This window comes from Haliotis rufescens, unplaced genomic scaffold (assembly GCF_023055435.1).
Source record: "Haliotis rufescens isolate VD_foot unplaced genomic scaffold, xgHalRufe1.0.p SCAF_13, whole genome shotgun sequence".
NCBI lineage: Eukaryota > Metazoa > Mollusca > Gastropoda > Lepetellida > Haliotidae > Haliotis > Haliotis rufescens.
This window is the reverse complement of record NW_025963813.1, coordinates 25,951,306-25,972,996: the sequence shown is the minus strand read 5'-3', so window position 1 is coordinate 25,972,996 and position 21,691 is coordinate 25,951,306. Positions and strand designations below refer to the sequence as shown.

Genomic DNA, 21,691 nt, shown 5'->3' with positions numbered 1-21,691 from the left:
GTAACAATATTAACATCCTTAATGTACACTTAATCAAGTAAAAGATGGGTGCCAGCTGCAACAATTCTGAAGGAAAGGTTTCTGACTTAGTTCTCCAATGAAGAAAGCTTAGAAAAAGCTGATAAGCAACAAGTCTATGTCTTGATGCCCAGTTAAAGTTAACTTGATTTACAAATGAATGATGCTCTTTGTCAATGTTTAATGCTGCACTCAGCAGTATTACAGCTATATGACAGCATTCTGTAAATTTTCAAATCTGGACCAGACAATCAAGTGATTGTAATTGTTTGCAACAATCCACACCGTTAGATTATGATCACACGCAATCAACCAAGTCACCGAGTCTGATCACCTGATCCATTTGGTCGCCTCTTACAACCAGCATAGTTGCTGGGGACCTCATCTGTCCCTGATTCCAAGGGCCTTTGTCGAGGGTAAACATTTAATCATTACTGTAAGCATCTACATTTACATCCCAACATATCTCAAAGGCTACATAAAAAAGAAGCTTACATGGATCTGTGAGCGTTTGGCATTTCTCATGAGAGCGGACGCCAGGAAGGACATGGCTGAATCCCTGGTTTCCACATTTACTAGGAGGGAGTGGACGACTTTGAAAACTTCAGACTGAAAAGAAAGCACCATTAGTTAGCTCCATATTCTAATAATTCATACAAACCTGTAGAGGTTATGGATTCTCTGATGAAATCCTCCTTGGGGCACTTATTGCATTTTCCTTGCTCAAGAAAATCTACATGACATAGTTGTCCTTAATAAAAAATGTTACCACACAAAACACAATGTTTTTGTATGATATATGACCACCCCAACGGGGCCTCACCCTCTACAGGCGACACACACCAAGGGGAGCAACTCTCACCCAAATCACTTTTCCAATGTTTCATAGCAGACGGAATGTGGGGAGGCGGGCGGCCGTGCCCCAAGGTGGATTTCATCAGAGAATCCATAACCTCTACAGGTTTGTACGATTCTTTTTCAGATTGTATCCTTCTTGGGGCACTTATTGCATCAAGATAGACTCCTAAAGATAATAAAGGAAGTGGCATCCGTCTGCAACAAGCGTAAATAAACACATCGTTTTACAAGACTTAGAGAATTCAAAATATGGAACCCACCTAATTGTGAGGCACCACTGTCGAGAGGCGGGGGCTTGAGACAGGGCGTGGTCTGACCATAGGCTATGAAAAAAGCCGCAGTAGTGGGCTTTATCATAAAACAAAAGAACACCCCACACACACATACAAGCGAAAACGGGGACAATAATCGCTAGGGACAATACCCCTGGTAGCTATGCAGGCTTTAGGGTCCCGTAGGATCGAGCGAGTGTCGTGTGCAAAACGAGTGCATTATCGATTAGTAATGGCTACTGAAGAATCCTCATTCCCGGAGAGAAGAGAGGAGATGGAGCATTACAAAGCCAAGAAAACCGGAGGACATTCTAAAATCTCGAAGACTCAATCGGTTAGAGATGTAGAACTCTGCCCAGTGCGGAGAACTGACTGACTGAACCGAGCACCCTCCCTAGAGTGTTTATCGATTTGGTAATGTTTGATGAACGTACGCGGCCGGCTCCAAATAGCCGCGGAGCAGATCTCCTCAATGGGCAGAGCTGCGGCATACGCTTTTGACGTAGCCACTGCCCTAACCGAATGAGCCTTCAACCCCTCAGGGGGGTCCCTCCCTTTGTAGGCTGAACAGATAGCAGAGACAATCCACCGTGAAATAGATTGTTTGCTCGCAGGGGAGTCAGCCTTCCCACCGCCGTAACAGCAGAATCATTGGTTATCCTTACGGATATCCTTAGTCTTGCTGATATAGACCTTGAGAATCTTGTGGACATCCAAGACATGAGCATGTCTTGCAGAGGTCCCCGACGAGGAAGGCTGTGAAAGAGCAGGTAGCTCGATAGGAGCCGTCACATGGAAAGTGTGTGTGACCTTGGGACGGTAAGAGTCCGGTAGGCAAATACTGACTGTCCCGGTGAAAGACGGTCAGCTCGGGAATGGCGGACATTGCGTGAATGTCGCCTACCCGTCTACCTGACGTCACCTCCACAAGGAACGCCGCCTTCCAGCTCAACAGCTGAAGGGAGAGAGACGACAGATCCCGAAAGGAAGGATCGGAAAGCCAATCAAGAACAATTGACAAGTCCCAAGGAGGACTGATCTGCCGGACAGGCGGTCGGATCCTGTCCACGCCTGCCAAAAAGCGCTGCACTAAAGGGGGCGCACTCAGAAGTGCCCCGTCAATAGGGACGTGAAAAGCCGCAATGGCTGTTGAGTACCCCCTGACTGTCGATGCGGCGAGGCCGGCATCAAGTCGTGATTGGAGGAACTCTTACACCGTGACTAGATTTGCAGAAAAGGGATCTGCATGCCCTCTATCGACACACCAGCGCGCATAGCAGGCCCATCTATCCTCATATTGAACATTTGTCGAATCCCTCCACGAAGCCAGTATTGTGTCTGCAACTCGTGCAGGAATACCGCTCTCCTGGAGGCGATTCCTGACAGTGGCCAAGCCACCCACTGAATCCTGGGATTCGGGTGGAGTGCCCCGTTCTTGGATAGGAGGTCCAGTCGTAAAGGTAATAGAACAGGAGGCTGAGCCAGAAACCTGGGTATTACGGGAAACCAACTCTGCGCCGACCAAAGAGGTGCCAGTAGCACAAGAAGCCGCGCAGGCTGAGTGGCTAGCTGAGAAATCAGCTGAATGACCCTGGGAATCAGAGGAACTGGTGGGAAGACCGCCAGAACTCTGTCCGTCCAATCTAGCTGGAAGGCGTCCGGTGCCGCCGCCTGGCATTCCACAAGGCCCCGCGGCCGCATCCGGCGCAAACTCCTGGGGAAGCCCCGCCCGCAGCTCCTCTCAGAGCTGGGACTTGACATCCTCGAACATAAACGCCATCTGCGACCGCAGAAGCGCCGAAATATCAGCAAGGTTAATAGGTGCAGGGGAGGGGGGAACCTCGGGGACCCGAGAGCCCTCACCCCCGGACTGCGATAAAGGCGCAGTGGAGGTGGAAGGAACCGGGGTGGAAGACTTGGTCTTCTTGCCCTTAACCTTTGACAGGGGTGGGGGCAGATTTCGCCAAACGTATGTCTACCCCCGCCTCCAATAACCCCGCAAAATGTATCAAGTCAGCGTGCCGACGCTTTCTGGCCTTGGGGGTGAAGTCTCCACATATGGCACACGACTGATCATCATGGCAATCCTCCGCCAAGCAGCAAATGCATTTAGGGTGTGGATCTTGCGGTGGTATCGCCGCGTCACATCCCATACAAACTTTGAAAGTCTGCAACAGACCGTTAAAACTAAACGGACGGGGAACGGGGGTGAATGTATCAGTGCGAATTGTGAAAATTGCAGAAAGTTACATGCATAATTACAAAACAACATATGCAAAGGCGTAACGAAAAAGGCGACACGCGATATCGATAGCCAAGGCTGTGTATACATTTGTAACATATAAAGGGAGCGTAGTAATTTTTAAAGTTACAGACGGGTTGAAAAGGAAACAATGTAGTGAAATAATGTTAAGATAAAAAAGCCATGTCAGTTGTACATGAACAGGGAATTTACCAGAACAGAATAAGCTACTCAGCGGCCGCCATTACGTGAAACGAACGTGGCATGTGCACGTGGCGGCCAAGTTACAACATATAAAAAACTATAAAATGCAAGGAATTACGCCTTTGCAAGAAAGAAAAGGAAATATACCACACATACAGTTTGAGCCATGTCTTCAGTATCAACCCGATAACCCTTATCTTAGAGGGTGAGGCCCCGTTGGGGTGGTCATATATCATACAAAAACGTTGTTTTTTGTAACATTTTTTATTAAGGAAAATGGTTACAACTATGTCAAGTAGATTTTCTTGAGCAAGGAAAATGCAATAAGTGCCCCAAGGAGGATTTAATCTGAAAGAGAATGTTAAGTATGAAGCATGGGGCTTCAAGGTTAAAGTGAATGGCTATGCTAAATCTACTGATGCAAACACCTTACTGTTGCTACATGTAAATGTGAACACCTACCCTGACATATTCCAGCCTATGCTGTAGAGACTGGTTGATGAGACGGGTACTGTCTGTTGTCAGCTGATGCCCAGAGAAGAACTGCTCCACTACTTTGACCTGAAACAGAAACAACCCATTCAACTACAAATGTAGCCAGCATCACCTTCCCTAGAATCTTGTGACATGGCCCTGTTCAGATACGTGATCCAGATTCTTGACAATTGTGTGCAAGGACAACGAATACCTATCAATGCAGAAAAACTGTTTCTTGAATGCTTAGGGACAGGGGTTTACCAGGGAACAGAGCTCAACCTGACAGTAGTGGAGTGAGTGAGTGAGTGAATATTGCTTAACTCTGCATCAGCAATCTTGCAGCTATTCTCGGGGAGACACAGTAGTGGTATGTCAGTGGTGTGTCAGCCTTACAACAGATGATACACAACACTGACTGGACCAGGCAAGCAATGGTTCCCAGATGATACACAACACTGATTGGACCAGGCAAGCAATGGTTCCCAGATGATACACAACACTGATTGGACCAGGCAAGCAATGGTTCCCAGATGATACAACACACAACACAGTGAAAGTCACCAAAGTCACCCAGGGAAGGAAGCTCCCTGAATGGAGACTCCAAAATCAAAATCAAAATCCAAGGGCAAGCTTACTCTACCATTTCCCCAGTTTTTCAAAACTTATGAAAATGTAAGTATAGGATTATTGTAAGCTTCTTTCTGCTCCAAAACAAAACATCAATAGAGGACAATCAGTACTTCGTAATAACAAGTGATTTCTTTGACAAAACACCAACACATGGGTTCTGCTTCTTGTCCAATACAGTGTTGACAGAGTTTGGGGTCAGGACTCAAGTACTTGTCAACCCTTTTCTTTCATTTCTGTCTTCATCTGTACAGTTAACAACACTGGCCAGTGTCCACGGCTTATTTACTGTATTGACATGACAGTGAGAAAGACAACCTCTCTTACCCAGAATTCCATGTGGCCAGCATATTACCTCTGGCACAGGCAAGTACCATGTGATGATTCATCACATCTTACACAGTCCATTCAAGATATTGCATATGTTTTTCATCTGTTTCATTTTTGATGAGTCTATACATCTAGACAAACTAAAGGTCATAGAATGGTTAACTTTAACTGAAAAAAATCCTAAAACGTGAAAAACTATTTCCATTTGCCTTGTTATCCTTTACATTGGTTGTACAGCTCCAAGTGCTATCATTGAAGCCCTACGGAGAGCTAGCGATACGGTCACTTTGATGTATAAAAACAATCTCATGCACCTCACTGTCACAGTTGTTATAGTATATCTGTATAATTATGCAAAACAATATGTAAAGCACACCGAAAGGCTTGCATCAGGCCAGTCTGTTCTCATTTCAGAATAACTGTGCTTGTTTACAAACAAGAGAAAAGTCTGGTCATGTACTAAACAAATTAGCCTGTGGCAGTGGTGTTAGAAAGACTGACATCAAACTCCTTATTTAGTTATCTAACTAAAGGGTCAGCTGAACAGTTGGATGTGGGATAGAGATCTTAGTTTCTTTAGTTTTGGGAAGGACAGGTCTGCATGGTGATCGAATTGCAGTATTAAACAAAAACAAATGATTTAATAGACTCCACCAATTGCAATGTCATGTGAACCAGTTATACAGTATGTGGAAAGATGACGTACATTATCCTCAGCGAAGACTGAGAGGCCGAGGACTGGTCCAAGGAAAGACAACTTCTCAAGCTCCATCCCACTGGCTTGACTCACAACTTCCGGCAGCCAGTTCTTCTGTTCTATCATCTGCAGAGAGCAGTCATCAGCGTACATCAGAGAGTCAACTCCAGGAGCAACACAGTTACAAACAAATCTTGCAAGTTACTGCCTATTGATATCGTTTATACTAACTTTACAAACTCTTAAACACGTTAAGCCTGTAATATGTATAAAATGTATCAAAGCGTCAGTGACGTGTTGACTTGTTACCACAGAGTTTGAGGCTTCACAATAAAAGATGAAGACTTCATCATGTGAGTAATTGAATGGTAACAACTCCAAAATACTAATTCCTTGTCTGTTTCCAGCATTGGGAACACAAACATGGACGTAGAGCTGCCAACTTACTAAGTTACATATAGGCCGAGCATTGCCGCTCCTAATATCACACAACTCAGCTATCACAGAGAGGGGGTCGCGGTAGTCATCAGTGTCCAGGGACATGGTCTGTATCAACCTCATCAAGCTCTGGAGGATCGGCGTAAATACCTGCAAGGTGACAGACACAGCATCAGCATCTTCCTAGCTTTAAGTTTGGTTTCATTACATAATGTTCTATTTGTTGGAAAATGATGATAATGAAAATGAAAATGAAATAAGAAAATATAACATAATTTTAAAATCAAATAATTTTAAGAACAAAGACTGCATAACAGCCTTAGACTGATATTGTACAAAGTTTCACAGAGGAGCACATAACAGAACTAATTGCTTCCATTCAATTCAAGTCTAATTCATAAAATGGGGGAATCATATACATTGTATAGCCAAAAGCACATCTACACTATATGGTGATTGTGTTTACCAAGTTTCTAAAAGATAGCAATCTCTAAACTACATTTCCAGACCTGCCCCAGATAGGAAACCCACTGCTTTCATTCAGTTCAGTCTAAACACATAAAATTTATATAAAAGAAAAGAAATATTCAGGGGTAACCATCTATACCAAAGGTCACATCTACATTATATGGTGAATGTGTGTGCTAAGTTTCATAAAGATATCTCATATAATTTTCCAGTTATGCTCCGGAAATGAAACCCACTGCTTCCATTCAGTTCCGAGACTAAATCCAAATTTCAATAAATTATACAAAATATATTAAAAAATGCAAGGGAAACCTAAATAGCACAAGGCACATCTACACCACATGGTAAAAGTGTGTACCAAGTTTTGTAAAATAATATCTTATGGTTTCCAAGTTCTGCCCCAATATCACTCTCATAGAGATAGAATTAAAGGATACTGACAACCATATTTTATATACCGTATTTTCTTGAGTATAGTGTGCACTTTTTTTCGAAAAAAACACAGCTGTGTAGAAGGGGGTGAGCATTATACACGAATTATGAGTTTGGATGTTTTTTCCCCCAATGGAAAGACATTACCGTGAGCACGAAACACCGGAAATAACCATGTCAACAAATCCATACTGAAGTACGCAAAATAATCATGTGTTCTTTGTATATCTGGACTTATGTTTGTAACTTATTTCATTAATTTTATTCAAAATTCCTTATAATATTGTTTTTATTAATTTCGGCGAAATCATGTGTGAAGCGATCGGAAGATCACACAACTCACCGCTATTGACGCCTTGAAACTAACTTTAGTTGACAGAGAATGGATACATATATCATAAATGACATACTTTGACTCGTTAAAAGTCATATTTGTTTTTGTTAGACGATTCTATGTCAACATGAAATTCTCGCGATCACGTACGCGTGAGCCTTGACGGTGACTGGTCAGACTGGTTCCATGTAAAAAATAATACCCGGGAATAGCGATCAGCTGCTTCGCTTAGGGTTATTATTATTTTAAATATGTTTAGTAAAGGCTGCATAGAATTAAGAAAATAATGGAATATATTATTCCTGATAAATAAAAATAGTTTCAGATACAATTGTTGCCGATCCTTGCATTAAAAATCCTATAAAGTTATATCATTGGGTGTGTCTTGACCGAATCACCGGTCAATTCCAAGAAAACGTGTGTACAGCTGATTGCTGTTTCCGGCTTAGTTTACGAGAAAATACACAAGGTAATCTTAATCCCTAGATATAAAACAATGCCTAGCAGAACAATAAATACTATATAAACATGTCTGGTGATTTTTTATCTCAAATTTCGAATTTGTACTGACGAAGTTTCTCAGCACCCGTTCGTTTACCGGACTTCGCTGAAAGGGTACGGTGTAAATTTTTTCTGCGTATAATATTCAAATTTCTTTTTTTCCAACATATTGAACCCGCTAGAGGGGGGTGCGCATTATACATGGGTGCGCACTATACTCAAGAAAATACGGTACACAAAACATGTGTGAAGAGACGTGTGTTACCATTTGGACCACATTCCTAACTTGACCTTTACCACCAAATTAAGCATGAACACATGAAAGGACTTGATGACATGGTGAACACTTAAAGCCAATGTATATGAGGCACGTGGAAGTACTTCTCATGCTGTAACAATCCCAGTGATACAACCTGGTATAGACGGCTTTCAGTCCCAGACAAGTGAAGATCTGGGGGGACTAGTTATTTTATCCTCCTATCTAGTTGTACTGTGTGTTTATTACTGCACTGGTGTTACGACGCATGTACTGAATCAGCCATGTAGATCAGTCTGCTGCTGGGCTCACCCTGCGGAAACTGTCCCTATCATGGTAGATGGTCTGCACCAACTCGGGGAGAAATCCCCGCGGTAAGTTGTGAGCCAGGAGAAACGGCAGCAGATTAGACACTCCATTCAGTGACCTGAAACATGTCATCAACATCATCAGTATCACCAACGCATCAGTGTCAGTGTCGTCAGTGTCAGTGTCAGTGTTAATAGTGTCAGTGTCATCAGTGACAGTGTCAGTGTCACCAGTGTCAGTGCCACCAGTGTCAGTGCCATCAGTGTCAGTGCCATCAGTGACAGTGTCATCAGTGACAGTGCCATCAGTGTCAGTGTCATCAATGTCAGTGACGTTAGTGTCATCAGTGTCAGTGTCATCAGTGACAGTGTCATCAGTGTCAGTGTCATCATTGTCATCATTGTCAGTGTCACCAGTGTCAGTGTCATCAGTGTCAGTAGTTACAGTGTCATCAGTGTCAGTGTCATCAGTGTCAGTGACGTTTGTGTCACCAGTTTCAGTGCCACCAGTGTCAGTGCCACCAGTGTCAGTGCCATCAGTGTCAGTGTCACCAGTGTCAGTAGTGACAGTGTCATCAGTGTCAGTGTCACCAGTGTCAGTGACGTTTGTGTCATCAGTGTCAGTGTCGTCAGTGTCACCAGTTTCAGTGCCACCAGTGTCAGTGTCATCAGTGACAATGCCACCAGTGTCAGTGTCATCAGTGTCAGTGTCACCAGTGTCAGTGCCATCAGTGACGTTTGTGTCATCAGTGTCAGTGTCGTCAGTGTCATCATTGTTAGTGTCATCAGTGTCAGTGTCACCAGTGTCAGTGCCATCAGTGCCATCAGTGTCAGTGTCATCAGTGTCAACGACCTCATGGTAATGGTGTCAATAGATAGGAAGCTGGGCTTCACAGAAGGCTAAAGAATTATGCATGATTCTCAGGCCCTTTCAAGATTATAAACTTTCGACAATATCATTTCAAGTAAGGAAAGTGAGGTTCCTAACACTCGGTCTCACCTTTGTTGTACAAAAGCACCTTGTAATACGAGTGCTGTATGACAAATACACTGACTTCTGGCTGTAGACAACATGTCACTCATTGGAGGAATGCTGCATCGCTGAAACACACAGGTAAGGCTGTAGCCTCAACAGCAATAAGCAATCAGTTCCAAGCTGAAAAAATACATACCACTATCAATTCTGCAAAGTTTTGCATGGAAAACACACATGTAACTTAGAAAGACATTTGTGTAAATGGATGTACTCATGTGGGGAATTGACCCCAGGGTGTTGAGCATTTTAAGTTCTAGAAGGTTGTTCGGGTAGAAAACAAGCAATATATCTCTAAAACATTGTTTACTGTACTTTAACATGTCAAGCATACACAGCTTGCTATCATCATCCTACTTAAATCCTCTCCTCTCTCCCCCTTGTCACACAGTCAACAGGTAGACAGTCTTACCTTTGGGGCAGTCCTTTTTCTCCCTCCTCCTTGTAACACAGTCAACAGGAAGACAGTCTTACCTTGGGGGCAGTCCTCTCCTCTCTCCTCCTTGTCACACAGTCAACAGGAAGACAGTCTTACCTTGGGGGCAGTCCTCTCCTCTCCCCTCCTTGTCACACAATCAACAGGAAGACAGTCTTACCTTGGGGGCAGTCCTCTCCTCCTTGTAACACAGTCAACAGGAAGACAGTCTTACCTTGGGGGCAGTCCTCTCCTCCTTGTAACACAGTCAACAGGAAGACAGTCTTACCTTGGGGGCAGTCCTCTCCTCCTTGTCACACAGTCAACAGGTAGACAGTCTTACCTTGGGGGCAGTCCACTCCTTGTCACACAGTTTAATAGGTAGACAGTCTTACCTTGGGGGCAGTCCTCTCCTCCCCCCTCCTTGTCACACAGTCAACAGGTAGACAGTCTTACCTTGGGGGCAGTCCACTCCTTGTCACACAGTTTAATAGGTAGACAGTCTTACCTTGGGGGCAGTCCTCTCCTCCCCCCTCCTTGTCACACAGTCAACAGGTAGACAGTCTTACCTTGGGGGCAGTCCTCTCCTCTCCCCTCCTTGTCACACAGTCAACAGGTAGACAGTCTTACCTTGGGGGCAGTCCTCTCCTCTCCCCTCCTTGTCACACAGTCAACAGGAAGACAGTCTTACCTTGGGGGCAGTCCTCTCCTCCTTGTCACACAGTCTAATAGGTAGACAGTCTTACCTTGGGGGCAGTCCTCTCCTCCCTCCTCCTTGTCACACAGTCAACAGGTAGACAGTCTTACCTTGGGGGCAGTTCTCTCCTCTCCCCTCCTTGTCACACAGTCAACAGGTAGACAGTCTTACCTTGGGGGCAGTCCTCTCCTCTCCTCTCCTTGTCACACAGTCAACAGGTAGACAGTCTTTCCTTGGGGGCAGTCCACTCCTTGTCACACAGTCAACAGGTCGACTGTCTTACCTTGGGGGCAGTTCTCTCCTCTCCCCTCCTTGTCACACAGTCAACAGGTAGACAGTCTTACCTTGGGAGCAGTCCTCTCCTCTCTCCTCTCTCCTCCTTATCACACAGTCTAACAGGTAGACAGTCTTACCTTGGGGGCAGTCCTCTCCTCTCTCCTCTCTCCTCCTTATCACACAGTCTAACAGGTAGACAGTCTTACCTTGGGGGCAGTTCTCTCCTCTCCCCTCCTTGTCACACAGTCAACAGGTAGACAGTCTTTCCTTGGGGGCAGTCCACTCCTTGTCACACAGTCAACAGGTCGACTGTCTTACCTTGGGGGCAGTTCTCTCCTCTCCCCTCCTTGTCACACAGTCAACAGGTAGACAGTCTTACCTTGGGAGCAGTCCTCTCCTCTCCTCTCCTTGTCACACAGTCAACAGGTAGTCAGTCTTACCTTGGGGGCAGTCCACTCCTTGTCACACAGTCAACAGGTAGACAGTCTTACCTTGGGAGCAATCCTCTCCTCTCTCCTCCTTATCACACAGTCAACAGGTAGACAGTCTTACCTTTGGAGCAGTCCTCTCCTCTCTCCTCCTTATCACACAGTCAACAGGTAGACAGTCTTACCTTGGGGGCAGTCCTCTCCTCCACTGCTACTCTGTCATAACAATCTAACAGGTAGTTCAGCATGTCTACTTCTTTACATTTGGCAAGAGGAAATTTTTCTGAGAATTCTCTATTGAAGTGTTCTGGAGACATCATCGGACTTATACTGCAAGTTGGAAATAAAACAGATTCTATACCAGCATGTCATGGTGAAACTGATTGAGACCGGGGAGTTACCATACAGAATGCCGTAAATGATAGCATATATACAAATTACAAACAGTGTTTGCAAGACGTACACAGCCCTTGCACTTTCATTTCTAGAAGGCCCCAGTAAACATCACATACCACAATGGCTTTCAGTCTGATACCATAACACATGTTTCAGGGACATACACATCTACAGCCTCAATCTACATGGAAGGACAAACACATGCCCAATCAAGTACAATTTTACATCAGAAAGTTCTATGGATATCCAGGTTTACAACCTCTTCCCTCAATTTCACATGGCTTATTTCCAGCTGGAAACACAGAGTGCCAGCCCTTGCAAGCATGTCCTACCACGGGCTGGATCAGTACACAAACAAGCACCAGTCAATGAAAGTGCATATGCATCACCACCTCACCACTTCAATGCCCCACCCAAAGGATGACATATATATACTAAAGTAGACGTTTCTTGAGCTGCCATGAACATAATACAGTTTGAGTGTCTGGCTTTGTGAGTAAATTTGACCTTCACTATCACATAGAACAGATTCAAGAACAATCCTAAGGGTATAGAGCAAAACAACCAAATATGGTGTCCCTTGGCATAATTCAATGAAAACACAATTGTGCTATTCATTGAAAGTAGGTCATCAACATGATCAAGACCAACTATTGGCCGGATAACACTGTCATCACTGGCAAATCATCAACTACTACAAGTAAAGTAAGATATATGGTTGAAAAACGTCTGTATTACAATTGTAAAAACTTCTAAATGCCTCTCAAAGAGGTTAACCACTTCAAGTATCAGATTAAACCACATCTACAGGAAAATGTGGACAAGGAACAAGGAATGATCACTACCATGGCACTGACCTTATTGTTATATAGCTGACTGTATTGTTATATAGCTCACAACTATTCCTAATCATTGACCTTGTTATATAGCTGACTCACAACTATTCCTAATCACTGACCGTATTGTTATATAGCTGACTCACAATTCCTAATCATTGACCGTATTGTTATATAGCTGACTCACAACTATTCAAAATCACTGACCTTATTGTTATATAGCTGACTAACAACTATTCCTAATCATTGACCGTATTGTTATATAGCTAACTCACAACTATTCCTAATCAATGACCCAACTGTTATATAGCTGACTCACAACTATTCCTAATCATTGACCTTGTTATATAGCTGACTCACAACTATTCCTAATCACTGACCGTATTGTTATATAGCTGACTCACAACTATTCCTAATCATGGCCTTGCCCTAACACTAGTACACCAAGTTGCACTGACTAAAATTAAATGCTTCTTGTGTTTGGCAGAAAACAAACTTTTTTTCATGCTTCACCTACAGGATACCCTTGAGCCTTACAATCACAAAATGACCCAGCTTAGAAAGGAGACATACTTGAGATAATATCCCCGCCATGATGTCCATACATTACATTGTTTCAAAGTGTGACGTGGTCAGATTATTACATCAGTGTGGAGACTCCAGGTGAATACACAGATCCCCAGCCACCTGGTGTCATACAAGGCGACTCAATGGATCGGGTGGTCAGACTTGCTTGATTACATGTCATTCTAATCTTATTACAGTCAAATTAATCCCACATAGTTGGTTGCATATGATTATGTTGGATAAACAAAAATAAGTTGTATCAACCTTTGTAATCGAAAATCGGACAACCACACTATAGATAATGATACAAACACGTAATATAAAAAAATGAAAAAATGAAATATTCATATTGTTTGATACGTTGTTAGCAGAATATTTTTTCTTATCATGCAACCTCTGAAGCTTAACACAAAACTACTATCAACTGATTCAAAATACTTTTGAAAGAATAGTCTGGAATGGGAGTCGCCAGTTTGAAACTAGTGCCGCAGAGCTCAAGAAAGCAGCTTTCTTAGTGGCTAATGTAGGCTTCCTGTTAGTCATTTCATTGGTCAGTCAAAATTCCCTGTAATGGGATGTCTTCAGCGGTTGCGAGAACTTGTATCTGATTTTATGAGATTGAGGTAATCTTAGCATGTGTTTTTTTTTATATCCTGTTTTGTTTATTCAAAGCATTAATTGTTTATTGTTAAGCAAGTCTTTCTCTGCAGCCGTTGTAATATGCAGCTACCAGCCGACTCGTTTCGCATCAAAACACGTAGCTGTGTTCTCGCATGCAGATGACCACAGAGTATGCTGATCACTTGTCGCATTAACAAGACTGATTAACGTCGGATTAACGGGTCTAAATAGCACCGATTTAATTGGTTCCCATCATTTGTGTCGGACAAAGCCGACTGTCGGATCAACGAGACTTGACTGTACATGGATTGGTGCACATGATGTCAATCACTGGATTGTCTGGTCCAGACGATTTTATTTACAGACCATTGTCATATATTCCTGAGCCTGGTGTTAAAAAATAAACAAAAAGCTTAATAATTATGATAGGCAGAAAATAATCAAGAATATTCAAGACCAATGAGTTCCATGTTATCTTTAGTTCAACTGGTGTACTCTTTCATCTATGACCATGTTTAAGGCACAGGGTTTTTACACCCATCAATTTAATTTAATCTCTGAAATGCCATGTTCACAATAACAACAAGCTTCACACTTGAGACATTCACAGATGCACGGCATCATGTCACATTATCAGATATGCACTAATTCATCCCAAAATGGAAAATTCTGTTCCAAAACATGACTATGTTTCAATTCATAAACATGCACTGTCCATCGATAAGTTTCCACATTACACTGAGTGAGTGAGTTGGGTTAAACGCTTCTTTGAACAGTATTCCAGATATATCACGGCATGTCAAAAGCCCAAAGTGATGCAGGCCTTAGACGTTTACCACTTAGGTGAAACCCACAAGCATGGTGCTGACACCACATTACCATGACTACAGCTTGCTGGGCCAAAACAAACAGCCTCAGGCCATCAAGCATCAGTGAAACACTCTGACATGATCATTTTCTGTTCTATATTTCAATCTGTGTAAACATTCTACAGAAAAGAACAAATCTCGCTGCCTGCACACACTTGTGTTTCAAACTTTAATAACTGAGAACCAACTTTCTTTCTGTTGTGGAGTGTAGTTAGGAGAACATAATGACAATATATTGGCCAGTCAAGCACATCTCCATACCCTTACAATACCACACCTTGAAACCACAATGGTACCACCAAAAACCTGTAGCTGCTGCTGCTTACCTTCTTGGGCTGCTGCTGTAGGACTTGAGGGGGGACAGAGCTGGGGGATGTGTGCGTAACAACAGCACAGGGTTCTCCTGGCTGTCCCTCATCAGCATGAGAACCTCCATGAGCACCTGGCTGACAACGTCACTATAGTCAATGTTACCCCCACTACATGCCTCGTCTACCACCTCCACTAACTGAGGCAAATGAAGAGTTTCACACGATTTCTCTCTCCAGGAAGTCACAAACACACGACTGACAGCCGATAACACTTGTTCCTCACTTGCTTCAGATCCAAAGCTGACATCCTGGAAATTGACAAAGTGCTGATTGATATTATTTCAAGTATTCACCTGTCTACTTCATGTGTGATGCCTGTGACATAACAATGATATAGAGCGCAGACAATATCTGAACCTACCGCCAATGTAACGTGATCAGTAAACACAAATGTCAGACTCAGAAAAAGAATACCAGTACACTCTCGGGACCCACAACAATAGTCTTAGTACCTACAGCACATCATGGGCAGTTTTGGACATCTGTCGTCATATCCACCAGTCATGACCAATGTCCACATGATTCATTCCAGGCTCCAAAGTAATTATCAAATCCTACAGTACATGATACCACTTCACTACTTTACAGGACCCTCATAATGCCCGCAAGGACACTTACCATTGTGTTAGTGAAGGTAAAACCCTGATGTGGTCATGACAACTAAGCCAGGAACAGAGTGACCAGGGGCTGACAGAGTGACAACAACCCACACCATTATTACCATGATTACACCATTATAAACAAGATGGCGAGGCCTGTTGCTCTTTTAACATGTCCTAGTCATTGCTAGAAGAGGTGTTTTTTGGCACTGTATAGTAGAATATACCCTCTGAATTTTGGTTATTATACTTATTCTTATTTACATGAAGATTAAAGAGAAACAATTATCTAAAAATATATGGTCAAACATTTATCATTCTTGAATGCTTTTTGTTTAACAACCAGTGATTAATCTTGAAAGCCCTACCAATCCCAGCTCTATCGTGGTTATTGTGATCATGAAACATTGTTTGTTCTTTAACGATGCACTCAGCAATATTCCAGCTATATGACGGTGGTATGTAAATAATCGAATCTGTACCATGAGCATAAATCTACACAAATGGGATACGATGGCATGCATCAACCAAATCAGACAGCCTGACCACCCGATCCTCTTAGTCGCCTCTTATGACAAGCATAGTTGCCTCTTAAGGCAAGCATGGGTTGCTGAAAACGGTCCTGAAATAAAACTATTCCTTGTCAAGTCAATTCTTATATAAATTGAAACTGAAGCAAGTTTTCGCAGTTACCCTTTTCCTCTTGATTTCAGGTCTGGGTTCTGGTTCTTCGACCTCCATTGTCTCGATGCCAGAATCCACATCCATCTGAGACTGGGAGCTACAAACACAGACACACACTCAGTATCTAGGTAACACACACCAGACACACTCGACATCCAGGTAACACACACCAGACACACTCAACATCCAGGTAACACACACAAGACACACTCGACATCCAGGTAACACACACCAGACACACTCAACATCCAGGTAACACACACAAGACACACTCGACATCCAGGTAACACACACAGACACACTCAACATCTAGGTAACACACAGACACACTCAACATCTAGGTAACACACACAGACACACTCAACATCTAGGTAACACACACAGACACACTCAACATCTAGGTAACACACACAGACACACTTAACATCTAGGTAACACACACAGACACACTCAACATCTAGGTAACACACACAGACACACTTAACATCTAGGTAACACACACAGACACACTCAACATCTAGGTAACACTCACAGACACACTCAACATCCAGGTAACACACACAAGACACACTCAACATCCAGGTAACACACACAGACACACTCAACATCCAGGTAACACACACAGACACACTCAACATCCAGGTAACACACACAGACACACTCAACATCTAGGTAACACACACAGACACACTCAACATCCAGGTAACACACACAGACACACTCAACATCCAGGTAACACACACAAGACACACTCAATATCTAGGTAACACACACAGACACACTCAACATCCAGGTAACACACACAAGACACACTCGACATCCAGGTAACACACACAGACACACTCAACATCTAGGTAACACACAGACACACTCAACATCTAGGTAACACACACAGACACACTCAACATCTAGGTAACACACACAGACACACTCAACATCTAGGTAACACACACAGACACACTTAACATCTAGGTAACACACACAGACACACTCAACATCTAGGTAACACACACAGACACACTTAACATCTAGGTAACACACACAGACACACTCAACATCTAGGTAACACTCACAGACACACTCAACATCCAGGTAACACACACAAGACACACTCAACATCCATGTAACACACACAGACACACTCAACATCCAGGTAACACACACAGACACACTCAACATCCAGGTAACACACACAGACACACTCAACATCTAGGTAACACACACAGACACACTCAACATCCAGGTAACACACACAGACACACTCAACATCCAGGTAACACACACAAGACACACTCAATATCTAGGTAACACACACAGACACACTCAACATCCAGGTAACACACACAAGACACACTCAATATCTAGGTAACACACACAGACACACTCAACATCCAGGTAACACACACAGACACACTCAACATCCACGTAACACACACAGACACACTCAACATCTAGGTAACACACACAGACACACTCAACATCTAGGTAACACACACAGACACACTCAACATCTAGGTAACACACACAGACACACTCAACATCTAGGTAACACACACAGACACACTTAACATCTAGGTAACACACACAGACACACTCAACATCTAGGTAACACTCACAGACACACTCAACATCCAGGTAACACACACCAGACACACTCAACATCCAGGTAACACACCAGACACACTCAACATCCAGGGACACAAACTATAACACTGTGCATAACCTTTTAAGATTAATTGGGAAATTTGTAATTCCAATATTGGAATGTTTAACTGATATTTGTTGCAGACATGGGGCAGGCTTGGGTTCAATATCAGACTCTGAGTTGCCACCCAACTTTTCACTGATTTTGTGTATGGAGTCAAAATTAAATTTTACTGATGTGTCTCCAGATGTTTCACTATCATAGAACTCTCTAGATCAACAGGTTGACTGTGCCAACATCTGATAATGCTCATGACATGAGGAATAAGACCACGTATCCCCAGTACTATGTGTATTATTACTACAATTACCATGCATCGGTGAATCACAACTTTTAAATTCACGATACAAGTATAAATCACCGTGGAACACTTAGTCTAAAATATCAATACATACCTAAAATGTTTGCTGTAAAAACTGTTACACTAAACACGAAATAGCATGACCAGGAGTGAAAAACAGTAGTGAAAACATAAATATTTTCATCCATTGCACCATACTTGACACTGCCAACTGTGAATTGTCAGTGTACCAGGTATTTGCGAATCATGTCTATGAAAAAGATGGCTTACGCACCACAGATAAGAGCACATGCAAGTACAATGACACTTGTGAACAAAGTATCGCGATACTTATTGGATCGCAGTTGATGTATCGACCCAGCCCTAATTATTACACTAATGCTGACAAGAAATTATCAGTAGACACCTGTTAGTCAACATGGATACTGTTGTGGGAGAAGTTTTTTTCTTTTGTTTGTTTGTTTGTTGTTTAATGCCACACTAAGCAATATTCCAGCTATATGACGGCAGCCTGAAAATAATTGAGTCTGGACCAGACAATCCAGTGATTGACATCATGAGCATCGATTTACGCAATTGGGATACGATGATATGCATCAACCATGTCATCGAGTCTGACCATGTGATCCCATTAGTTGCCTATTACGACAAAGCAACCCATGCTTGCCGTAAAAGGCGACTCTGCTTGTCGTAAGAGGCAACTAACGGGATCGGATGGTCAGACATGTCATCGATCCTAATTGCGTGGATCAATGCTTATGATGTCATTCACTGGATTGTCGGGTCCAGACTCAATTATTTACAGACCACCGTCGTATAGCTGGAATATTGCTGCGTGCAGCTTAAAACAACAAACCAACCAACCTTACGACAAGCAATAGGTGCTAAAGACCTATGCTAACCAAGATCTTCACAGGTCACTTTACTTTTCAATTGCTGTTGCTACAGTGGTCAGTCACCCTAGGACCTGAATCTTTGCTGCCTGGGACCCCCAAAACCATGACTGAGACTCTCCACAACTCACAAATAAAAGGGGCTGGCTGGGTAGAACCCTGTTAAATATTAAAAATGACAAAAATCCTACTTTTTTTCGGAGCAAAATTCGGTGTCCATGTCCATGGTCTGAGGAGTAGCTGCTGGGCAATCAACACCAAGGCTGCCAGATGAGGATGCTGTACTTTGAGATGACTGCTGGCTCTCAGAGCCCTGCTGCATGGGTGATGCTTGACTAGCTTCATTCCTTTCTACAGGACTGGACTGGTTGCCTCCAAGGCGGGCAAGGCGTCTCCTCCGAATCTGGAATGGCAAACACGCTGACATTCCCATTTCATGTGTATTTGCAAATTATTGCAAAACTATATGACAACAGCAGTGATAGAAACAGTTTTAGTCCACTAGTTCTTTTTATGATAACATATAGCAAAACTCTTAAAAAGGTCAAATCTCTACTAGTCCTAATGATATCTTAAGTATTGGGCAGTTTGGCAAGGACAATAGGACTAATGCCAATTTCTATCACTGAATGCTTATCCTACACACAGTTTCAGATGACAGAGATTCCCTGAACTACAAATAGGCATAAACGAACATGAAGATGGACATAAACCTGATAAGACAATACCAACATAAAAGCCAAGCATAATAATAATAATATTTAAAGAAACATCTCTAAAAGAATGTCATCTGGTTTACATGTTGAGGAACAGTTCCTTTTTTAAAAAATTACAAGTAAAAAGTAGTATTAAAGTCAATCATTTAAGAAACTTGGTCAAGAAAATCCAAGAAACGATTTAAATTAATAATCACCGAGCATCTTTGTTTGACTGATGATAAGGCCAATGAAATATTGAAAACTTGATCATTTGGTCTTACCACCCAACTGTTAACATGCTTTTGTAATCAGCGTATGATAACATGAAGTATGAACAGTATCATTTAAGATGTACTTTATATTCTTCACACTGTGTGACTTCATTACAAATTTCACAGCATGAACTATACATCAGTCCTCATAGAAACAATTAAAAAAAACTTATGGCAGCCGAGTAATCTGACAGATGGTTGAATTTCCCACTGAGGGAAGTAGCTGGAATAATGACCAAATATACTCAATTATGTCTTGTAATTGGTTAATTCGGGCTCAAAGCAATCGAAATGAGCAGAAGGACCAAAAAAGGTATGAAGCAACGTGTAATTCGAAAAAACCCAGCTGATTTGTAACCAACAAACAATGACACGCAAAAAGTCAAAACAGCAGAAGCAAGAGTGTTGTTATTTCAAATCACCTCGTCGGGAGTTAATTCACTCATCGCTTCTGAGTGATGCCTAACGATGTGTTAGAATGTTGCCTCCTGTGAACGAAACTTAAAAGAAAGGGTAGAGAACAAGTTTGAAAAAATATACAAAGATGACGCTAGAAACAATTCACGACCAGGATTTTCTAATTTTCTGTGACGTCAATTCCGGATTACACAGTAGCCTCCCATGACTGAATTGTCAGTTCCGGTTTTGGAGTTGTCTCCCTGTTAAATGCAACTATTTCCTTAAGAACTAGTATCATTTATTTAAGCCTAACAGGCGCCATGTGGCGGCCTCACCTGTAAACGACATGTAAATCGGCTGCTTTCAGGGACTTTTTAATTGATGCTATAATAAACTTTACAACTGAACCATAAAAGTGTTCGTAATTTTAATTTAAAAATTGCAGCTTTTCACTTCATTTTATGGGATGGTTAGAAGCAATGTTTGCACTCCTGAAAGATTACAGATAACCTATTCGTTTATCAGCGAATCGCCACCGCCTTAGGGTTTATGATGTAAGGCTACAGGCGACGCTGGCTAGGAGGCATTTTAATGCATCAATGAAAATTAACTAAGCGCGCAAAGGACATTATTGTATCGCTCACTGTCTGGACTTGTATCACGTTTCACTGAATGTGTCGTTACTAATCCCCTAGACATCGAGCAATATTTATAAAATATTGAACTTATATCCATGACCGAAGCGTTCAGTCTAAAACGCGTATCGTCGGATCACAGATTTTTGAACGTCATTAGATTTCGGACGGCCATCTTTTATAAGTGAATGAGATGTTTTACAGTTGTTGTATGATTAGAGAGAAAACTACGAATGTTGCTTTAGCGACTGAAAACCCATAACACGTGGATATAATCTACGCATATTGTTATTTCATCCCAAATCATAACAGGATGCCTGTATTTTGATGTATTAATAATTAAAGCACTTTTCACCCATGACTATTTTGGTAGTGTGATTTATATTTTATGTTTCGTGACCACTGTTGATTTATCAGACACATAAACAGCTGCACATCAGTCCAGGCACCCTCGTGCGTAACTACTGCTATCTCTTTAACATCAGATCTTGGTGTTTGCTTCCACCAGACACAGACATTTTATGTTATGGCTAT

General features: G+C 42.4%; 1 protein-coding gene across 1 annotated transcript in view; it reads right to left on the bottom strand.

The window, feature by feature from the left end:
• The window catches only part of LOC124110772 (ubiquitin conjugation factor E4 B-like), a 56,656-nt gene extending 35,910 nt beyond the window's left edge, over positions 1 to 20,746 (bottom strand). Inside the window, exons 1-11 of the mRNA XM_048394350.1 lie at positions 20,546 to 20,746; positions 19,345 to 19,556; positions 16,264 to 16,351; positions 14,927 to 15,219; positions 11,497 to 11,641; positions 9,463 to 9,563; positions 8,467 to 8,581; positions 6,173 to 6,313; positions 5,735 to 5,851; positions 4,057 to 4,155; positions 514 to 627 (exon numbers count right to left, since the gene is read on the bottom strand). Coding sequence (XP_048250307.1) covers positions 514 to 627; positions 4,057 to 4,155; positions 5,735 to 5,851; positions 6,173 to 6,313; positions 8,467 to 8,581; positions 9,463 to 9,563; positions 11,497 to 11,641; positions 14,927 to 15,219; positions 16,264 to 16,351; positions 19,345 to 19,556; positions 20,546 to 20,569 — 1,449 coding nt within the window. The 5' untranslated portion in view covers positions 20,570 to 20,746. The remainder of the gene's footprint in view (positions 1 to 513; positions 628 to 4,056; positions 4,156 to 5,734; positions 5,852 to 6,172; positions 6,314 to 8,466; positions 8,582 to 9,462; positions 9,564 to 11,496; positions 11,642 to 14,926; positions 15,220 to 16,263; positions 16,352 to 19,344; positions 19,557 to 20,545) is intronic.
• Positions 20,747 to 21,691: the final 945 nt, after the last annotated feature.